Here is an 18,161-nt window from a genome sequence, read left to right as displayed (position 1 = left end):
AGGATATCAGATATCTTGTTCCATTTTGGATATCCTCCTATACAGTGTTCGCACTGATCTTGTATGAGTGCGGGGGACCGTTCAAACCGGGCGTGGCGGTCCTAGAAGCCCTAAATTCGCCCAAAGCTTGTCCCATTGATGGCCATTCGAGAACCGTTAAAGCCGCAAAAATCCTCTCAATTTTTGATCGCTGTTCGTTCTCAAGCATTATAAGGGTCCTGCGAAGAAGTGGAATCCCGGCCGTTTTAGCGACCAATATACTGATCATTTCATTTTATTTGGTTCAAAGAAGCCCAATCTCGTTTTTCTGCCTGATTACCCTTTTTGCGGAAAAGTTGAGATTGAGATACTCTTCGTCTTGTCCGATTTCTCTTTTCCGCCCTGTAACCCTTTTGGATGTAGAGGCTACAGCAACATCCTGTATGTTGCGGTACTTGGCCTCTATGAGATAATCATAAGATGTGAGTTCTTCCACCATTTAAGAGAAATGAACCTCTTGTCAATCCGATTGACGAGTTCATATGATAATGCAAACGTTTACTCCGTTTCACATTTTGTTCTTTCTGAGACCTTGTTCTTTATCTTACCCGATTATTCTTTCCCACCCTGCTTTCCTCTTTGGTGGTAGAGGACATTGCAGCATCCCATATACTGCGTCCCTTGGTCTCTATAGACTGATCATAAGATTTAAGATTTCTGATAATGCAACAAAAACTCAGAGATACAACGAGAAAGTTACATCTTTACTGTATATGTTTCCTGTTGAAACTCACCTCATAATCTCTCTTTTCCTTCAAACACAATGCAAAAACCTACAAAGCCTCTTAACACCCAATGGCGAAAGAGATGTAGACCGCACTTATGGTCGGGGTGCCGCCGATGATCATCTCCGTTGTAGCTTGAATGAGCAAATGACCGTGAGGGCAGCTGTTCCCGTGGGCTGCCGGCTTGATATGCAGAGCGAGACTGCATTTGCCTTTACCTCCCGTTCATTACTCATTTCTTTGTCGTTTATATGGAACTTAGATTCCATGAGAAGATTCGTTCAGATTCATTTCAGTACACAGACGATAGCTCTCTCAAGTATCGTCTTGAAACACATCTTGCCGAATAAGATGTGTTAAAAAGACAAGAAAAGATTTAGAAATCAGATTTCATATTACACATACTACAAACTGCGTGAAATTAATTTCCGAACATACAATGGCAATAACTTTATTCCTTCGAATAAACTTTGATTTATCCACACGGGAGGAGCTTTTTTTCTTTTTCCATATCAAAAAGAATTTTCGGAATTTTTACTTTTTTCTTTGGATAGTCTGTGTGTAGGCTCTGCATGTCACCAAGAAGCTATCAGTAAGTCATAATTTCGAGGGAAAAAAACTTTTCAAAGAAATCAGATTTCTTGTTTCGTTTTGGATATCCTCCTAAAATGGTGATCGCGCTGATCTTATATGAGTGTGTGGGACTGAGCAAACCGGGCGTTGCTGTCTTGAAAGCCTTAAATTCGCCCAAAACTTGTCTCATTGATGGCCATTCGAAAACCATCATAACCGCAAAAATCTTCTCAATTTTTGATCGCTGTTCGTTCTCACTAATTATTAAACTTGAAATCATATTCTTCGCGTCTTTCTCTCAAAATTTGAGTGAAATGAAAGGTTTACACGCGAATAATATGATTTCAAGTTTAGGATCCTGCTAAGAACTTGAATTTCGGCCTCTTTAGCGACCAATATACTAATCATTTCATTTTATTTGGTTCAAAGAATCCCAATCTCGTTTTTCGGCCCAATAACCCTTTTTACAGAAAAGTTGAGATTGAGATACTCTTCGTCTTGTCCGATTTCTCTTTTCCGCCCTGTAACCCTTTTGGATGTAGAGGCTACAGCAACATCCTGTATGTTGCGGTACTTGGCCTCTATGAGATAATCATAAGATGTGGGCTCTTCCACCATTTAAGAAAAATGAACCTCTTATCAATACGATTGACGAGTTCGTATAATAATGCAAACACTTACTCCGTTTCACAATCCATTCTTTCTGAAACTTTGTTCATATTCCTGTTTAATCTTCCTTTATCTTACCCGATTACGCTTTTCCACCATTCTTCCTTTTTTCGTTGTAGAGGACATTGTAGTATCCCATATGCTCTGTCTCCTGGTCTCTCTAGACTGATAAACATTATAAAGCTTCTATTTATTATTCAGATGAAGTTAGATTGAGCTTCTTTTCAATAAACTATTTTCAAGGCAAGAGAACATTCTCATAGTTAGCCATATCAAAGAAGTATCTTGTTCAAATTGATGGCTAAGGTTAATTGTAATATTCTAGGATTTTGTATTTTTCTTTTTGGAATAAGTCAATTTCTGCCTTATCTAAGAAATATTAATGCAAAAAATAGGAAATCTCTTACACCAAGTTTAAAGAGGGGAAAAATATACTTGCAATAAAGAATATAATTTTATAAACTTAAAATTTACTTATCTATTTCTAGCAAGAAGAAAGATTATTGTTGAATGTCGTCCATTTTTGATTGCTGAGAAGAAACAGTTGCAACTAGGACATTCGTTTTGAATGCAAGGGGGACATTGAGGGAAATCTGGACATTGGGGACAAACAGGACTGCATTCAGTTGGTTTACCAACTGTTATATCGCAATAAGAATCGGGTTTATATCCACAACCAGCAAATATTTTATAATATATTCTATTTACTTCATTTCTGTGGTCATTACTAGTTGTATCTTGAACTCCTTTATAGTAAATATTTATACTACGATTTATAGATGAATCAAAACAATTAGTTGAAAATACTGCATTTCCTCCAACTTTGATGGTTTTGATATTTATGCATCCTTTAAATGCATCTGTGAGAACCTGGCAATTAGGTGAAATTGTAATTTCTAATAGATTCGAGCAGTATGCTAATGTAAAACTGGTTATTCTATCAATATTTTCGGGAAATGTAATGTTTGTTAATGATTGGCAATTATTAAAAATATTACGTTTTGTTTGACGAAGATATTTTGGTAAGTTAATATTTTTCAGGCTGGTACATTGTGAAAATGATTCTTCTTGAATATCTGTAACACCATCACTCATTATTACTGTTTCAAGATCTCGGCATGAATAAAATGCTCGATTCTTGATTGTCGTTGTAGAAGTTGGTAATGTGATCGTTTCAAGATGATAGCAATTCTCAAACAAACTTGTTTCAATAACTCGAATGTTGTTGTTGAATGTGAATGTTTTCATATTTTCACAGTTCATAAATGCATTAGTTCCAATTGTTTGAACTGAATTAGGAATAACAACATTGTTAAGATTTGTGCATCTGAAAAATGCAGATGATCGGATTTCTCTTAATGAAGATGATAAAACGATGCTACTCAATGAATTGCATTTTGAAAATGCTTCAGTGTCAATAATTTCAACAGAGTCAGGAATTGTTAATTGGTCCAATGCTGCGCAATTATAAAAACATTTGGAACCAATAGTTATCAAGCTATTTGAGAGTTGAATGGATCTAAGAGAAGTGCAGTCAATGAAAGCAGAATTATCAATTGTTGTCACAGAATTTGGAATTGTTATTGAAGGAAGAGAAGTGCAATGCATGAATGCTGAAACACTAATTGTTGCCAAGTTATTCGAGAGTTCAATATTTGTTAGTGAGATGCAATTCTTGAAGATTGTTGTTCCGATTGATGTAACTGAATTTGGAATTATTATTGAAGGAAGAGAAGTACAATCCATGAAAACTGATTCACCAATTGTTGTTAATGTATTTGAGAGTTGAATGGATGTTAATGTTTTACAGTTCGTAAAGACTTTATTATTAATTGTTGTGACTGAATCTGGGATTGTTATGGTAGGAAGAGCAACGCAATTCATGAAGGACGAATCGCCTAGAGTTTTCAATGTAGACGGCAATCGAACATATTCTAATTTCGGATTGTCGGAGAATGCACTTGGAGCGATTTCAACGTCGGAATCGGATGAAACAAATGTTATATTCTTTAATAAATTGCATGATGAAAAAATTTGTGTTTCGATTATAGATGGTGATTTCATAAAAATTACTGTATCAAGATTGCTCGAGTAAATAAATGCTTGTGAACTAATAGTTTGGATTGATGAAGGAATAGTGATAGTATGGAATATATTATAAGCAAAAGCACAGGAACCAATAGTTTGAATTTGATCTCCAAATTGAAATTCTAAAAGTGATGTACATTTCCAAAATGCATAATCTGAGATTTGTATAATATGATTAGAATGTTTTATATATTTCAAAGAAGTGCATGAATAAAATGCTCTTTCTTCTATTGTAGTTACATCTTGAATATCAATATTAACTAAGGTGTGACAATTTGAAAATGCATTATTATTCACATTTGAAAGCCCTTTAGGTAATATTACACTCACATTTTCTATTTCATTCATCCAATTAGAACCTATTAATCTCAATGGATGAAGAACTGTGATATTTTTAAGTCCGAGAAATGAATTTGGCACTGTTGAGAAAGATGAAACTTTAGAAAAATCTAATATCTCTAAATTTGGACATTCGGAAATACAACTTGTTTCCTCTAATGAAACATTATTAAAATGAATTAGTTTGAGATTTTCACAATTTGAAATAGCATTTGGTAATAATGTACCACTTACACTGATTTCTCTCAATTTGGAACAATTGTAAAAAATCCATTCACCACTGATATTAATGTTTGGGTCAATGACTTCTAAATTATAACAATTATAAAATCCATATGAACCTATATCAAATTCATATGATTTGTTGGCACATCTCACTTCTTTGAGATTCCTGGCATTTGAGCAGTTAAGAAATAAAAGAGGGTTAGAATTTTGAATAATATCATATCTGTATGTATAACCAAGCTCATCTGAATAATCAATTCTATTAATTGTTAAAATGTTTAAATATGGAAGATCATTTGGAAGAATTATATAATAAAAAAATCTTGATGATGCGTATATTTCCTTAACATTCTGTGATAAAGGAATGAAAGGAGGTCTACCAGAGTATCCTTTAGAACCAAATTCATCTGGGATATAAAAATGAGAAATATTAATATAAATTGCATCATTTAACCAGTTCAAGTCACTACCAAGAACTGTTAAAAATTTATTAACCTCTATATATTTGATATGTGTATTTTGAAAAGAACGAGCCCCTTCATATGGCCTATCCCTGCATTCAGAAACATCCCAGCAAAATATATAATGGCAAAAACTTCCTCGAATAATAAAATGAGTTAATAATGGACAGTTGTTAAAAATTCTATCTGCATAATAAAAGTTTGTATTTACTTGAAAAAACTCAAGTTTAATAAAATTTGAAAATAAGTCTGTGTTTGTATTATAAACAGTACTCCAACCCGAATTTGCGTATTCGTAATCATCTGCTTTGCCAAAAATTTCATCTGGAAATGCTTGGTTTATTTCTATTTTCTTGACATAGTTTTTTAATGGATCCATATTTGCTGAATTGATTTTAGAAATTCTTCCTTTAATAACAAAGTTTTCGATAGATGTGATTCCACTCAATGAATTATCGCTAAGATCAATGTTGTTGAATGTTAAATTAATCAGTGAATCGCAGTTTGAGAAACAAGAACTTCCACAGTGTGTGATGCTGCCCCCAAATGAAAGATCTGTGATTTGAGTGCAGTTTGTGAAACATGAGTCCCCAATGTATGTCATACTTTCTGGAAATGATAATGTTTTCAGTTTTGTGCAGAATGAGAATGAGTTGTCTTCGATTTTAGACATAGATGGTGTTGTTATCGTTTCTAAGTTATTACATTTGTAAAATGCATACGAGCCAATAGTAGTGAGAGATTGGTCTGCAGTGAATTCGCGAAATGTGCAGTTGTAGAAACAATTACTTGGTAAATTAGTGCAACCAACGGTATTGACTGATACAACGTCTGATCGATCGCGAAATGTAAAATCGGGAGTACCAGACTCGACTGTGACAGTAAAACTCCCACCGCCGTTGTCAGTGATTTCAACACCACTTGATTTTGGATTCATATTATGATTAACATGAGAGAATGAAATATGTGACTGATATGTTTCATTTTCTCCGGTCTAAAATATTGTGATAAGTGCTGTTTTTGATGAAATTTATCAAAAAATTTATGTAAAACTATAAAAATTTTTATCCATTCAAAATTTTAAAATTGAATAAATTCGGATTTCAATCAAAATTCTTTTTCCAAATTGTTTTTAATCAATTGTAAAGGTAAGATACTTGATATTTTGAAGAATTCGAATGTGGAATTCAGAATAAAATCAAAGAAAAAAATATTTGAGAAAAAATGTCCCAGGCCAGAATCGAACTGGCCTCTGATCCGTGTCAAGGATCTATTCTAACCAATATACTACTGGGACTTTACATTCTCTTCAAATATAACATCCCTATAATGAAAATAAGATAATAATTTTTTTTATTTGAGACAATATAAACTTTATGAACCAAAATATTACAAACTATGCAAGCCATAATTATTTGTTCTCCTAAGTTGATTTATACCTACGATAATTTTATGCTAAAGTGAGTTCTTCAAAAATAATTAATTTTTCTAACCTGTAACACTCTTAATTCATAATGTATTATAATATGAATGCACAGTGTAGATAAATGGTATTCATAAAATTTGTTTTTAAAAACAATTTTAATTGGATTTTTGTAATATTTTGATGAAATCACGGATAATCCTTATTAAACAAACTTTCTTAAAAGTATTGAGAACATTTTCTAACTTGTGTGGTCGAATTTCTGTCAAATATCTACTTTCAATCTAATAATGTCATAAATTCTCAAGTCTCATCACACTTTTCAATGCTCGATTTTTAAAAACTGTTTAAAAATGGAGCTTATATTGAAATAGTGTAGAGACTAAAAATTACCACAGACTATTTCAGAGGATTGAGTTGCCACTCAATCCTCTGAAAAGTCTGAGGTAATTTGCAAAATTTTCTTATTCTCCCGGCATAAATAGATCAATTTTACTATATACAAAATTTTACGCGTACTAATATTTAACAAAATTAATTGAGACCAATCCAAATTTTCAGAACATGTCACCGTCAAATTTCAAATCCCCTATTGAATTTAATTGATGTGATGCTTTAGGAAATTAATAGATCGAATGGCCGATCTTCTTTCATTTCATTATTTCAACCTTCCTTCTATTATAAAGCAAATAGTAAATGATGATTATTCCCATACCTATATCAATTTTTTGAGAGCGAAAAAACGATCAGAGATTGAAAGCTTTATTAGTTCATTTATCACAGAAGCGAATATTAATAAATGTCATTCTTCAAAAGGGAGCTGTTATATGCAGCCATCGTATGTTTCACGCCATTAGGTTTTGGATATATCATTGGATATCCATCTCCAGCAGCATATTATTTCAGAAAACATTGGAACACGTTTCCAGATAACTGGGGACTTTTCGTAGCTATCACACAGCTCACAGGTGCTATTGGTCCTTATATTCCATCGTTACTTTTCAAGTTTAATGTTGGTCGTAGGTATGTTGCTTTAATCATTAATATTGCTAGCGTTATTTTGTGGCTCATTCTAGTATTCATGACAGAAAAACTCTTTTGGATGGGTTTCGTAATCAGAATCCTTCAAGGTTTCATTCTACAGTATTGTCTCACATGTTGTTCAAAGTTTCTTGATCTTCCTTATTCCTAAAGAAGCTATTCGCAAGCGTGATGTTTCCAATGAAGAAGAAAATCAAACAAAGGAGTCAATTTTCCAAGTTAAGTACATTTGGAATCTTACATGCCTCATCCTCATTATTCTGACACAGCAATTCTCAGGCATTAATGCTATTCTCTCAGATCTTTCTCAGCTTTTCGATAAAGCTAAGATTGAAGGTGTTCCAGCAGGTATTCAATCAACTATTGCTACACTTGCTCAACTTATCGCTTGTTTCTTCTCAGGTGGTTTAGTTAAGTGTCTGGGCAGAAAGGCAATGTGGTGCATTTCAGGCGTTGTATGCGCTGCATCTCTTATTTTGTTCGGATTCAACTCAAAATATGACTGGAACATTGTTCGGTTTAGGCCTTGCACCAATGCCATGGTATTGTTCTCCAGAAAGATTCACTCTTGCTGTCAGACCAATGGCTTCTTCCATTAACGGTATGACATCTTGGTTATTCTCTTTCATCATTGTTTATGCTTCTCCTGCAATGACAAAATCTAAGATAGGTTCCCTCGGAACTTTCTTGTTTTATGGTATTGTCGTTATTGCTGGTACAATTTTCGGCTTCTTTGTTATTCATGAGCCTGACACTGTAGAAGCTCTTGACCATGATAGTGATCCAAACAGTGACCAAAAGGATGATGCCGATGCCAAGGATTTGGATAACGAAAAGACAACAGATAAAGTTGACGAAAAGGCTGAAGAAAATGTCAATGCTGAGGCATAAGAAAAGGTTTGAATTAATCTGATCTTTCACAGATTAAAAAGGTAATGTAAATTTGAAATTTTTAAAAAAATAATAATAATTCTTTTTTTGAGTTTAAATTTATAAGCAAAGGTCATGTTAGACTGATGTGTGAAAAGTCAATCAGTCAAAACAATATAAGTTTGTCAGAGATTCTGTTCTTCTTTTTTAAACCAAAGAAAAACAAGAGCAACGTCAAAACAACTAACAGTCCTAACGTTTTTAGATCGCAAATCAATCAAGGTTATATCCAATTCAATCTTAATTCGTATTTTACCATTCGAACAACTCAAAATATATCATATATTGATATTCTAATTGCTGTTATTGCTTATATATGCTCATTTATAATACGAAGCTACAATATTTCAGTTCCGAAAGCGGTCACATTCGATGAACAATTTTTCGGAAATTTTACAAACTTTTATATGCAAAAGCAATTCTTCATAGATGTTCATCCGCCATTTGGTAAGATATTATTATATTTTGGCGCTCGAATTCTTAAATATGATGGGAAATGCATTTTTCCAAGCTTCAGTCCATATCTCAGTGACTGCCAATATACAAAACTACGTATGGTTACTGTATTTTTCTCATCATTTTGTGCCCCTTTTAATTATTTAGCCTTAAGATATTTTGATATCAACATTTTTTCTTCTTTGATTGCAATGATATTGACTACGATTGAAGATTGTTTAGTAATTGAAGGAAGATTTATACTTATTGATGGAATCCTTCATTGTTTTACGTCTTTATCGATACTAATGGTTGCCATGTTGTATAATATACCAGTTTCAGCAAAAGAGTTTAATATCAAATACATTTTCACTTGCATTTCAATTTCACTTACAGGATCTATAAAACACACTTCTTTTTCGCTCATTCCATTTGTATTCTATGTCATATTTATCAAAATTTTAGCAGAATTTCTAACAGAATCAAATGGAAAACTCAAAATAGATATATTTTATAAATTTATTGCGTATTCGCTTGTATTCGCCTCTATTTTTATAACCGTATACTTAAGTGTACTAATATTGCATTTAAAACTTACTCCAAATGTAAATCCAAAAGATTCTGGGAAATTTTGTCCAAAACTTAAACTAAATAGTGCTCAGGAAGATTGGAAAGACTGTATTAAGGGTTCTTTAATATTGCAAGCTTTGAAAATGATAAAATTAGCTCATATTGAAAATTCATATTATCCAATTGAGCCAGGATACGCTACAAGGTGGTGGCAGTGGCCATTGATGGGTGGAAACTTAATTCCTTTCTTCCTGCACAATACAACTCACAAAATTTTGCTTCATCTCAATATTTTCAATTCAATTTTGGTTTTAATCACGGTATTCGTTTCATTATATGTGATCTACAGAACGATATTAAATCCAGAAGCTAAATATGAAAGTATTAAGATATCAATCGTTTTATCGATATTTTTATTCGGATATTTGGCTTCGTTTATTCCTTTCTCATTTGTTAATCGTTCAACGTTTTTATATCATTATTTGCTATCTTTTATGTTCGGCTTTTTAATGATATCGACGAATATATTTTTGTTATCGCGGAAATACCCAAAATTGGCAATTGCTTTGGGTGTTCTGATAATAGTAGGTTCATTAATCTCGTTTATCATTTATTCTCCGATAATATTTTGTCTTGAACTGGACAAAAGCAAATTTGCGAAGCTTGTATTAAGAGAATCTTGGGTCACATACGAATGGCTGCACGCTAAAATCGAATGATTTTCATATTTTTTTAGAATCTTTTATATGGGCTTTTAAAGCCTTTGTTAGTTAAATGTATGTTATAGATTACTTTTGTAATTGTGTATTTCTCTTTTTACATTATAATTTCCGTAATAGAAGGGAATATCGGTTTTAATATCATATTTAGCAATCAATTCTTGTCTTCAAGAGATATCTAACTCTAGTGCTTGTATTTTAAATACATTTTGATCAAAACATCAGTAATTTTTTATTTTTATTTAATTTCTAATAAAATACACAATCTCTTGGATAATCAGAATGGTTTTATTTGTATAAAAATTAATGGACATAACATTTTGTATTTGTATTTGCAAATAATTGGGGATATTATTTTGAAAAGACGTTAAAATCTTGAACAGGAGAAAGAATAGAAGATGTTTTTGTAAGTATTGAAAACAAGCTACTGTGCTATGATGATTTATTTGTTTAATCAGCGTATCCAATTATTTTCGGGGATATGAAAGGAATTATTGGTAGGTATAGCCTTATTAGGTTATTGTTGGAGTTTATCTGCTTCATAAGAATTCCAAATTTTTTTTAAATTCTTGAAAATGATTGCAAATTACTTGAACAATAATAACATTTTTTAAATTTTGTAATTTTTTTGGTAATATTATCTCTTAATATCAAACTTTAAATCGATTTAGATAAAATATCAAAATTATAAATAATAGAAACTGATCTATAATAAATAGAATTTATTGCTCAATGTTCAATTTTCAAAATTTGTTAGTTTTGAGAATTTTTAAAATTTTATTGCAACAAAAGCAGCTCAGTTCTCTCATATTTTATTTATGAAAAGAATTTACTTATTTTGGTGATAATCAAATTAATACAAAAATTGACATATTTCTTTTGATGAGAGTTGATTTGTCAATTTGTTATCAATTAAATGGCAAATAAATATCTAAACCCAAGCTTGAATGATGTTACTGGGAAATTGCACTATCATCGTGATAGATACGCTAATATTCCGAGTTCTACTAATCGTATTTTACCAATTACTCAAATTATTTCGGATCTACTTGTTAATTGCAATAACTGGAGTTCTAAAGACTCAAAACCATCATTCTTCGAGCTACATTTCTTTCTAGAAATTACCCTTTTTGTTGAATAGCTATAAACTTGTCATTAGTTCTAGATACTGAGAGAAATACAGAAATCATTGTTAATTCCCTGATGCAATTGAAATCATTTGATCAATATTAAATAAAATTTTTTCCTATGATTCTTCAATAGACTTTTTGGTATGAATATGCCAGAAAATACATTTAGTAAAAAATCTGAAGTCTTATAAAATAATTTTTTTTTGAAATTCATTTTGGGAGGAAAAAATTCAAAAATGAATGCCTACGACCGGAGTTGAACCGGCGACCTTGCGCTTACAAGGCGCACGCAATAACCACTATGCTACGCAGGCTATTCATTGATTTGAAATAATTTAAATATAATATATTTACATCATTTAAATATCATAACTCGAATTTTAACAAATTATCATGGGTAACACTTTTACATCCAGTTTAAAATAAAAAATTATAGAAATATCGACACTCAATAATTTTTTTCTATCCTCATTACTTTTTCAAAATTATATCTTCATAACCTTTTCAAATACATACAAAATATTTAATACAAACAAAATAATTTGAAAAATGAATACAATAATAAACAGAATAGCACAATTAGCGTGTTCTTGGAGATGCCTCATTGTATTTTCTCTTTCTTTCGTTGAATTTGATGATTTCACCAGTGACAACTTCAGTAAATTGGATAACAGTTTCAGGATCTGAATCTTTGATAACAATTAAATCTAGATCTGGTGCACTTATGTGTGATTTAAATTCAGAGAGCTCTAGCTCGTTGCTACATATTATTACAATATATAACTGTCCTTTTTGATCGATTTGTTTCAATAACCAATTGAGTGTTTTGATGTTCAAAAGCATTGTTGGCTTTTCTCGTATATCTGCTAGATATATAAACATTGCACAATCCACTGTTTTGCTTGTAATTTCTTTGGTCCAAAATTTTCTAACAGAACGTTGGTTTGGAATATCAATAAATCTTGCATTGAGATTGAAATTTCCAGCAGATGTCGTTGTCGCTTCGGAACTCATCACACCCGCAGAAACTAACTTTGTCAATGTAATTTTAACATTTCCTGGGAGATAAAAGAGTTTAATCGGTGCTTTAGTTGTTGGGACACGACTAGTAGGGCTTTGCTTGGCTTCTGTAGAAACGCTATGCCCACACCCCATTCAACAAAACTCTGTGTAAGAAAGAAAAACGTGCATAAAAGTGTCGATTCAAAATTTCAAAACTTAAGTTTTCCTGAAAAATAGAAAAAACTATGCTACACTGAAGAAATAAAACATTTCTGAAAAAGAAAAATATCATTTCTATGTATAATTTCATCAATTCCTTATTTTTCTTTATTTAAATGAAAGAATATTCATACACATCAATTACAAAATTTAATTTGTGAAAACTAAAACTATTTTTGCGAGAATAAAATGTTGAATCTTCGATTTTATGCATATTTTCACTATTGCCGATAATTTATCAATCAGCAAACAATAATGAGTAAAATGAATGGAAAATCAACTAGTGGTATAAAAAGACGTTAGGATTGAATGGACGACTTTGGATTTTATTTCGCCTTCAAAAATCTGAATTGCATATTTGGTCAAGTAAGACTTCAAATTTTGAAGGAAATTTTGCAGCGCCGTTGATCATTCTTATAATAATGTTAAACTCCACGACTTAAGTCGAAAGTTTTTTATGATTAAATTTGAGTAACGGTGTTGATTTTATTTTTTGTGAAGAAATCGCGGTTTACATTTAAGACATAAAACAAATTTTAAATAGAATTAATAATACAACAATTTATATCAAAAATTTAATGCTAAAAATCTACTGAGTATTGAAATAAATTGAAAGGTATTGAATGAAAAAATGGATTAACTATATTAGATTTTGCAAATTTTTCACGATATTAAATCAAATTTTTCGTCACTTTTTTGATTTCAAAAAACAAAAAATGTCTATATTGTCACCAGTAAGCGTATGTAGGCCATCAAGTCTCAAAGAATTCATGCCACTTAGAGAAGAAGTTCATAAGATATACGGGGTTGCAGATTTTAATAATCTAGGTGTTCAAATTCCGTCTTCTCTATATTACCATGGAATTGAATTATATTTTGAGCATGACTCAATTGAATACAACATGCCACGATCAACTGTAATAAGCATAATCGGTATTATCAAAATAACAATTTCAGATTATTTTTCACCACATGGCGATATGGATCCCAGCGATCCTGATAAACCAGCACTTCTCGTAATCACCCATTTAGCTGATGTTTTCAATCAAAACACTGTCAATGTTATTACATTTACTGCTATCCGATCGGATCTCGAAAAATTCAAAAGAGAAGTGGAAGCAATCATCCAAAAGCTTAAATCAGGAATCAACATTAGCATTTCTACGGACAACCTCCACAAAAAGTTGAGAACACGTGCACAATCTTTCCAAATCGAAGCACTCATGAATGAACAAGCAATGCTCCGTGAAAACAAGTTCATCATGAGCCAAGAATCATCCATAGTGTCTCTTCCTGAGATAGAAAATATACGACTTTTCCTTCCAAAGAGATTCCGTCTGCTCCCATGGAAGTTACTTTTCTCGGCAGCCGAACACGGTGTTTCATTCTCGACCCTTTATGAAAAGACTGATAAGAAAACAGCTCTTGTTCTCATTCTTCTTGGAAAAGATGGATCCAGAGTCGGAGCTTTCCTTCCAGAAGGAATCCAGATCCGAGATGGCTTTTACGGAAATGGAGAAACATGCGTTTTCCACTTCAATCCTTATTTTGCTGGCTTCCGTTGGACTCAGAATAATGATCTCTTTTTATCTTGCTCAAAGAAGGATATTATCATCGGTGGTGGTTCACAAAGATCTCTCGATCATGGCAGTGCCATTTATATCGATGACAACTTCATGAATTGTTTCACATCCCAGTGCAAAACATTTGATTCTCCACCGCTGGCTAATAATGAGTCCTTCAAGATCATTGCTGTTGAAGTCTGGCATGTTCATCATTAGTTTTAGAGTTTTAAACTGTTTGATTTTTTATTATCGGTAATCAATCATAGTTTTTGCATATAATCAACATACTACTGATAAATATATTAGCTGTTTATAATCATGATAAAAACATATGGTTTAAACTATAAAAAATTAACAATATAATTTATTTTGCACAGAAAATTAAAAATGCACATCTATTATTTCTTAGCTGTCTTACCACGTATCTTTGCGCATACTGGAATGTGACGCTTAGCAGCATCAGGAGGAAGTTTTCTTCCACAATATTGACATGTAACTTTTTCTTCGCCGTCACCGCTAGATTCTGATGGTGGTGGTTCTTGTGAACTAAATGTCTCCTTTTGTTCTCGTGAAGAGTGAGAAGATGGATATCGAATCTTTGATGTCCTTCCAGATGAAGGCTCCTTTGCTGGTTCTTGATTCAGCTGTTGTAGTTGTTGGGCCATTTTCTGTTGTATTTGCATTTGCGGCTCAGGTGCGGCTTGTTGAGCTTGTTGAAGTTGTCGACGTTGTGCAATACGTGGCGGAATATTATTTTCTTGTTCTTGTTGTATTGGAGGTGCAGAACTCAAATTCGATGAAGGTCTAGAACTTGGATTAGAATCTTGCGCGTTTATTTTCACAGGTTTTGGTGTTTCACCATCTACAATTTGCCTAATACGTTTGAGAAGTAGTATTCTGTGACCTATTTTAGTAATTCCCATTTCTTTTAAGTGATCTTCAGTGACATTTGGAAGATGACAGCCTTTAATTTCATTTACTCGAAAGTTTCTAGCATACGCCGAAAATCCGAGATTAGTTAATTGTTGAGCGAGGTCCTTGGAGCTCCATTTTGTATAATCCATTGATTTTCTCTGTTTCTAACGTCTCAAATTATCGTCAATTTTTATTGCGTCAAATAAAATTTTTGACATCAATTGATTTAATTCATTCTCAATTTAGCATCATCACGCCAATTGTGAGTTTGTTCAATTGCAAGTAGTGTCACCCGATTTCACGCATATTTTGAAGCAGTATACTGAAGGGATTAACATATTTGCATCTTTAATCATCCAAAAACACATCATTAACATTTTTGGATATAATATGATAAATTTAGATCAATGTTTTGAAACCATGGCTAATTTTTCCGATCAATATCCAGATTGCATATAGATGCAACAAATAAATGCTGTTAATGAAATACACATATCAGTGATAAATTGACCAGACGTCCTTTCAAATTCATACAATATTTTTTTTATGATTAGGATTATATCCAGTAATTACCGGACACAATATGCAGTCATTCTTTTAAACTAATTTATAGAAATGAATAAAACCTTCAAATAGGGAGATTTACAAAATGATATTTTATTATCAAAAAATAATATCAAAATGTAAACAAATAATTAATATATTAAGCTAATTTATAGTTTTTATCAAACAAATATAACAAAAATATTATTACAAATTTTAACTTGTCGCATCTGATGTCTGAACTTGAGCCATTTTTTCAAGTGCTATGGACATAAAGATAGAGAATGACTCAATCATATCAGAATCAGTCTTTTGGAAGTGCAAACTTCCCTTCAACTTGCACTGCATTACCAAACAACCAATTACATTTGCTCTATCTCTTGTCAAGATTGGACAAGCCAAAGTTCCTTTAGTAATATCATCGCTGTCAAGAATAATAGACTGTCTTCTGAGAATCGCTTTAGACATTGTATCTAAAATTTCGTTATCATCTTCATCATTTGTTGTCACCTTTTCTTTTCTTCCTGTCATCATTTCGTTAATCATTGCTCTTTTAGTCAAATTCTTCTGTTCATCAGTTCTCTTACTTTCTCTCTTCTTCTTGAGTTCAACATCTTCATTCAATGATAAAAGTTCCGTTGAATTATCTCCTTTCACTGAATACAAAAGTGCTCTTCCAGCTCCAATAACTTTTCTTGTGTCTTTGAGAATGTTATCGACAACTGAATGCATTTCAGATGTTCTTGTGAGAGTCTGTGATATTTCCATGATTGATTTAAGCTGCATCGTCAATTCTATTGATGCATTATACAATTTCGCGTTTTCTATACTTAAAGCGCAGAAAACATTGAAAACTTCCATCATTTGTTCATCATCTGATGAGAAATGTCCATCCATTTTATTGATCATCTCTGTAACACCTTGGATATTTCCATGGTCATCGATAATTGGAACGCAGAGCAATGTTTTAGTTCTATAACCTGTTTGCTTATCAGTGTTTCTGTTGAATCTTGGATCTTCGTAAGCATCTCTTATATTTAGAATTGATTGAGACATCGCACATGAACCAACGATACCTGCATTGATAGGGATATAAATGGAATTGGCAAGACCACCTGAGAAAGATGTATATAACTGGTCTCTTGTTTCATTTACCATGAACAATGAACATCTATCCGCACACACTAAATCACAGGCTTTGTTCATAATCATTGGGATCAATTCTCTTATATCCAATTGGCAGGAAATTGATTTAGCGACATCAAGAAGAGATTTAAGTCTGTTCTGAGCAACATTTGATGCTTCAACTTGTTTGTGGCTCTCTTCAATCGCTTCACTCGCTGCTAAACTTGAAAAAATTATTGGAGAAACTCTCGCTAATAGTTTCTCATCGGAATCTGTGAAGAAAGCAGGTTGTCTTTTACCACGTAATGCAATACCATACGTCATTGCATTTGTTGGTCCAATAACTGGCAAAACTAAAATGGATTGGTCAGCAATATCAGTTTTTGCGTTAAATGCGGCGTGTTTATCACTTCTGTCAGCGGAAACAGAGACCTTATGGATTAAAGAGTGCGCGACAATTCCTGCATCTGATGTTTGGACAAATTGAGGTGTTGGAAGGCCAGGAACAAGCTGAAACAGCTCGTGAGTTTGATTATTGTATTGCCAGAGCTCAGCAATCTTGCACATGAAGTATTTAGTAAGCTGTTGGCATGTTCTGTCAACAAAAACTCCATATCTATTGGCAAGACAGAAATCTGAGAATGCTGTATCAGGAAGTTGTGGATTTAAAATCCATTTTGAGTATAACTTGAATTTTTCTTGGAAATACTGAGCGCGGGCTTCATCTTCATCGCCAAATGGTGTATTTCTGACGACTTCTATGATGGCACTCGTAGATCCATTTGCAGAAAAAATCGGAATTAACATAATTGATGATTCAGGATTGCAAAGGCGCTTATCATATACTGGCTGATAAGAAGCATGTTCTTCTGCTACATTGATTCGAATGAGTTTCTTTGAATAATGGCAATATCCGACTAATCCAGATCCATATGGAACTGAAATGCCCAAAGTAGGACCATATAAGTATTGTATACTTGATATATCGTGGAAAAAGTGAACTCGCTGTGCAAAAAAGAACGTTGTAAAATTGGTTTCGACTAAAAATGCAAGTGGAGCGTCAAAAGAGCCAGAAATGATCTTATCAAAGCAATCTTCACATCTTATATGTTCGTCTAAGCTTCCTAGAGGCGTTTCTCCTGTATTTTGAATTATATTTGGAGTATTTATTGATCTGATTGTATTTTGAGGTGAAAAAGGAGCTCTACTTCTAAATCCTTGTGATGATGATCCCCTTGTATTGTATTTAATTTTTGCTTTAACGATCTTTTTTGATAATAACGGAGCAAATTGATCAACAGGAGGAGGCGTTTCATTCGGATTTTCATATAATGCCTTATAATGGAATGAACTATAATGAACAGGCAATAACTTTTGAGGGTCTTCAACGTTATAAGATTTTCTCATATTTTTTATGATTTTTAT

At 32.5% G+C, this 18,161-nt stretch overlaps 6 protein-coding genes and 2 non-coding genes across 8 annotated transcripts; 2 read left to right on the top strand and 6 right to left on the bottom strand.

The window, feature by feature from the left end:
• Nucleotides 1-2,480: 2,480 nt before the first annotated feature.
• Nucleotides 2,481-6,056, bottom strand: TVAGG3_0275770 (regulation of response to stimulus; the record flags this gene model as incomplete). The annotated part of the gene is made up of 1 exon (XM_001327741.1): nt 2,481-6,056. The coding sequence occupies one exon, from the start codon at nt 6,054-6,056 to the stop codon at nt 2,481-2,483; it is 3,576 nt and encodes a 1,191-aa protein (XP_001327776.1).
• Nucleotides 6,057-6,344: 288 nt separating this feature from the next.
• On the bottom strand, nt 6,345-6,416 carry TVAGG3_0275760. The gene has a single exon. It is a non-coding gene; the product is annotated as a tRNA-Val (tRNA).
• A 644-nt stretch (nt 6,417-7,060) lies between these two features.
• TVAGG3_0275750 (glucose import) lies at nt 7,061-10,824 on the top strand (the record flags this gene model as incomplete). Its single annotated transcript, XM_001327739.1, has 1 exon — nt 8,082-8,474. One exon carries the CDS (start codon nt 8,082-8,084, stop codon nt 8,472-8,474), a length of 393 nt encoding a protein of 130 aa, XP_001327774.1.
• A 784-nt stretch (nt 10,825-11,608) lies between these two features.
• TVAGG3_0275740 lies at nt 11,609-11,681 on the bottom strand. The gene has a single exon. It is a non-coding gene; the product is annotated as a tRNA-Thr (tRNA).
• A 252-nt stretch (nt 11,682-11,933) lies between these two features.
• On the bottom strand, nt 11,934-12,529 carry TVAGG3_0275730 (uncharacterized protein; the record flags this gene model as incomplete). The annotated part of the gene is made up of 1 exon (XM_001327738.1): nt 11,947-12,522. The coding sequence occupies one exon, from the start codon at nt 12,520-12,522 to the stop codon at nt 11,947-11,949; it is 576 nt and encodes a 191-aa protein (XP_001327773.1).
• A 491-nt stretch (nt 12,530-13,020) lies between these two features.
• Nucleotides 13,021-14,369, top strand: TVAGG3_0275720 (negative regulation of peptidyl-cysteine S-nitrosylation; the record flags this gene model as incomplete). Its single annotated transcript, XM_001327737.2, has 1 exon — nt 13,212-14,369. The coding sequence occupies one exon, from the start codon at nt 13,212-13,214 to the stop codon at nt 14,367-14,369; it is 1,158 nt and encodes a 385-aa protein (XP_001327772.1).
• A 159-nt stretch (nt 14,370-14,528) lies between these two features.
• On the bottom strand, nt 14,529-15,260 carry TVAGG3_0275710 (somatostatin receptor binding; the record flags this gene model as incomplete). Its single annotated transcript, XM_001327736.1, has 1 exon — nt 14,552-15,217. The coding sequence occupies one exon, from the start codon at nt 15,215-15,217 to the stop codon at nt 14,552-14,554; it is 666 nt and encodes a 221-aa protein (XP_001327771.1).
• A 517-nt stretch (nt 15,261-15,777) lies between these two features.
• On the bottom strand, nt 15,778-18,143 carry TVAGG3_0275700 (3',5'-cyclic-nucleotide phosphodiesterase protein; the record flags this gene model as incomplete). Its single annotated transcript, XM_001327735.1, has 1 exon — nt 15,828-18,143. The coding sequence occupies one exon, from the start codon at nt 18,141-18,143 to the stop codon at nt 15,828-15,830; it is 2,316 nt and encodes a 771-aa protein (XP_001327770.1).
• Between the last annotated feature and the right edge of the window lie 18 nt (nt 18,144-18,161).

Source organism: Trichomonas vaginalis, chromosome V (genome assembly GCF_026262505.1).
Source record: "Trichomonas vaginalis G3 chromosome V, whole genome shotgun sequence".
Classification (NCBI taxonomy): Eukaryota; Parabasalia; order Trichomonadida; family Trichomonadidae; genus Trichomonas; species Trichomonas vaginalis.
Note: the sequence above shows the minus strand (reverse complement) of the source record. Positions and strands in the feature narration are given on the sequence as shown.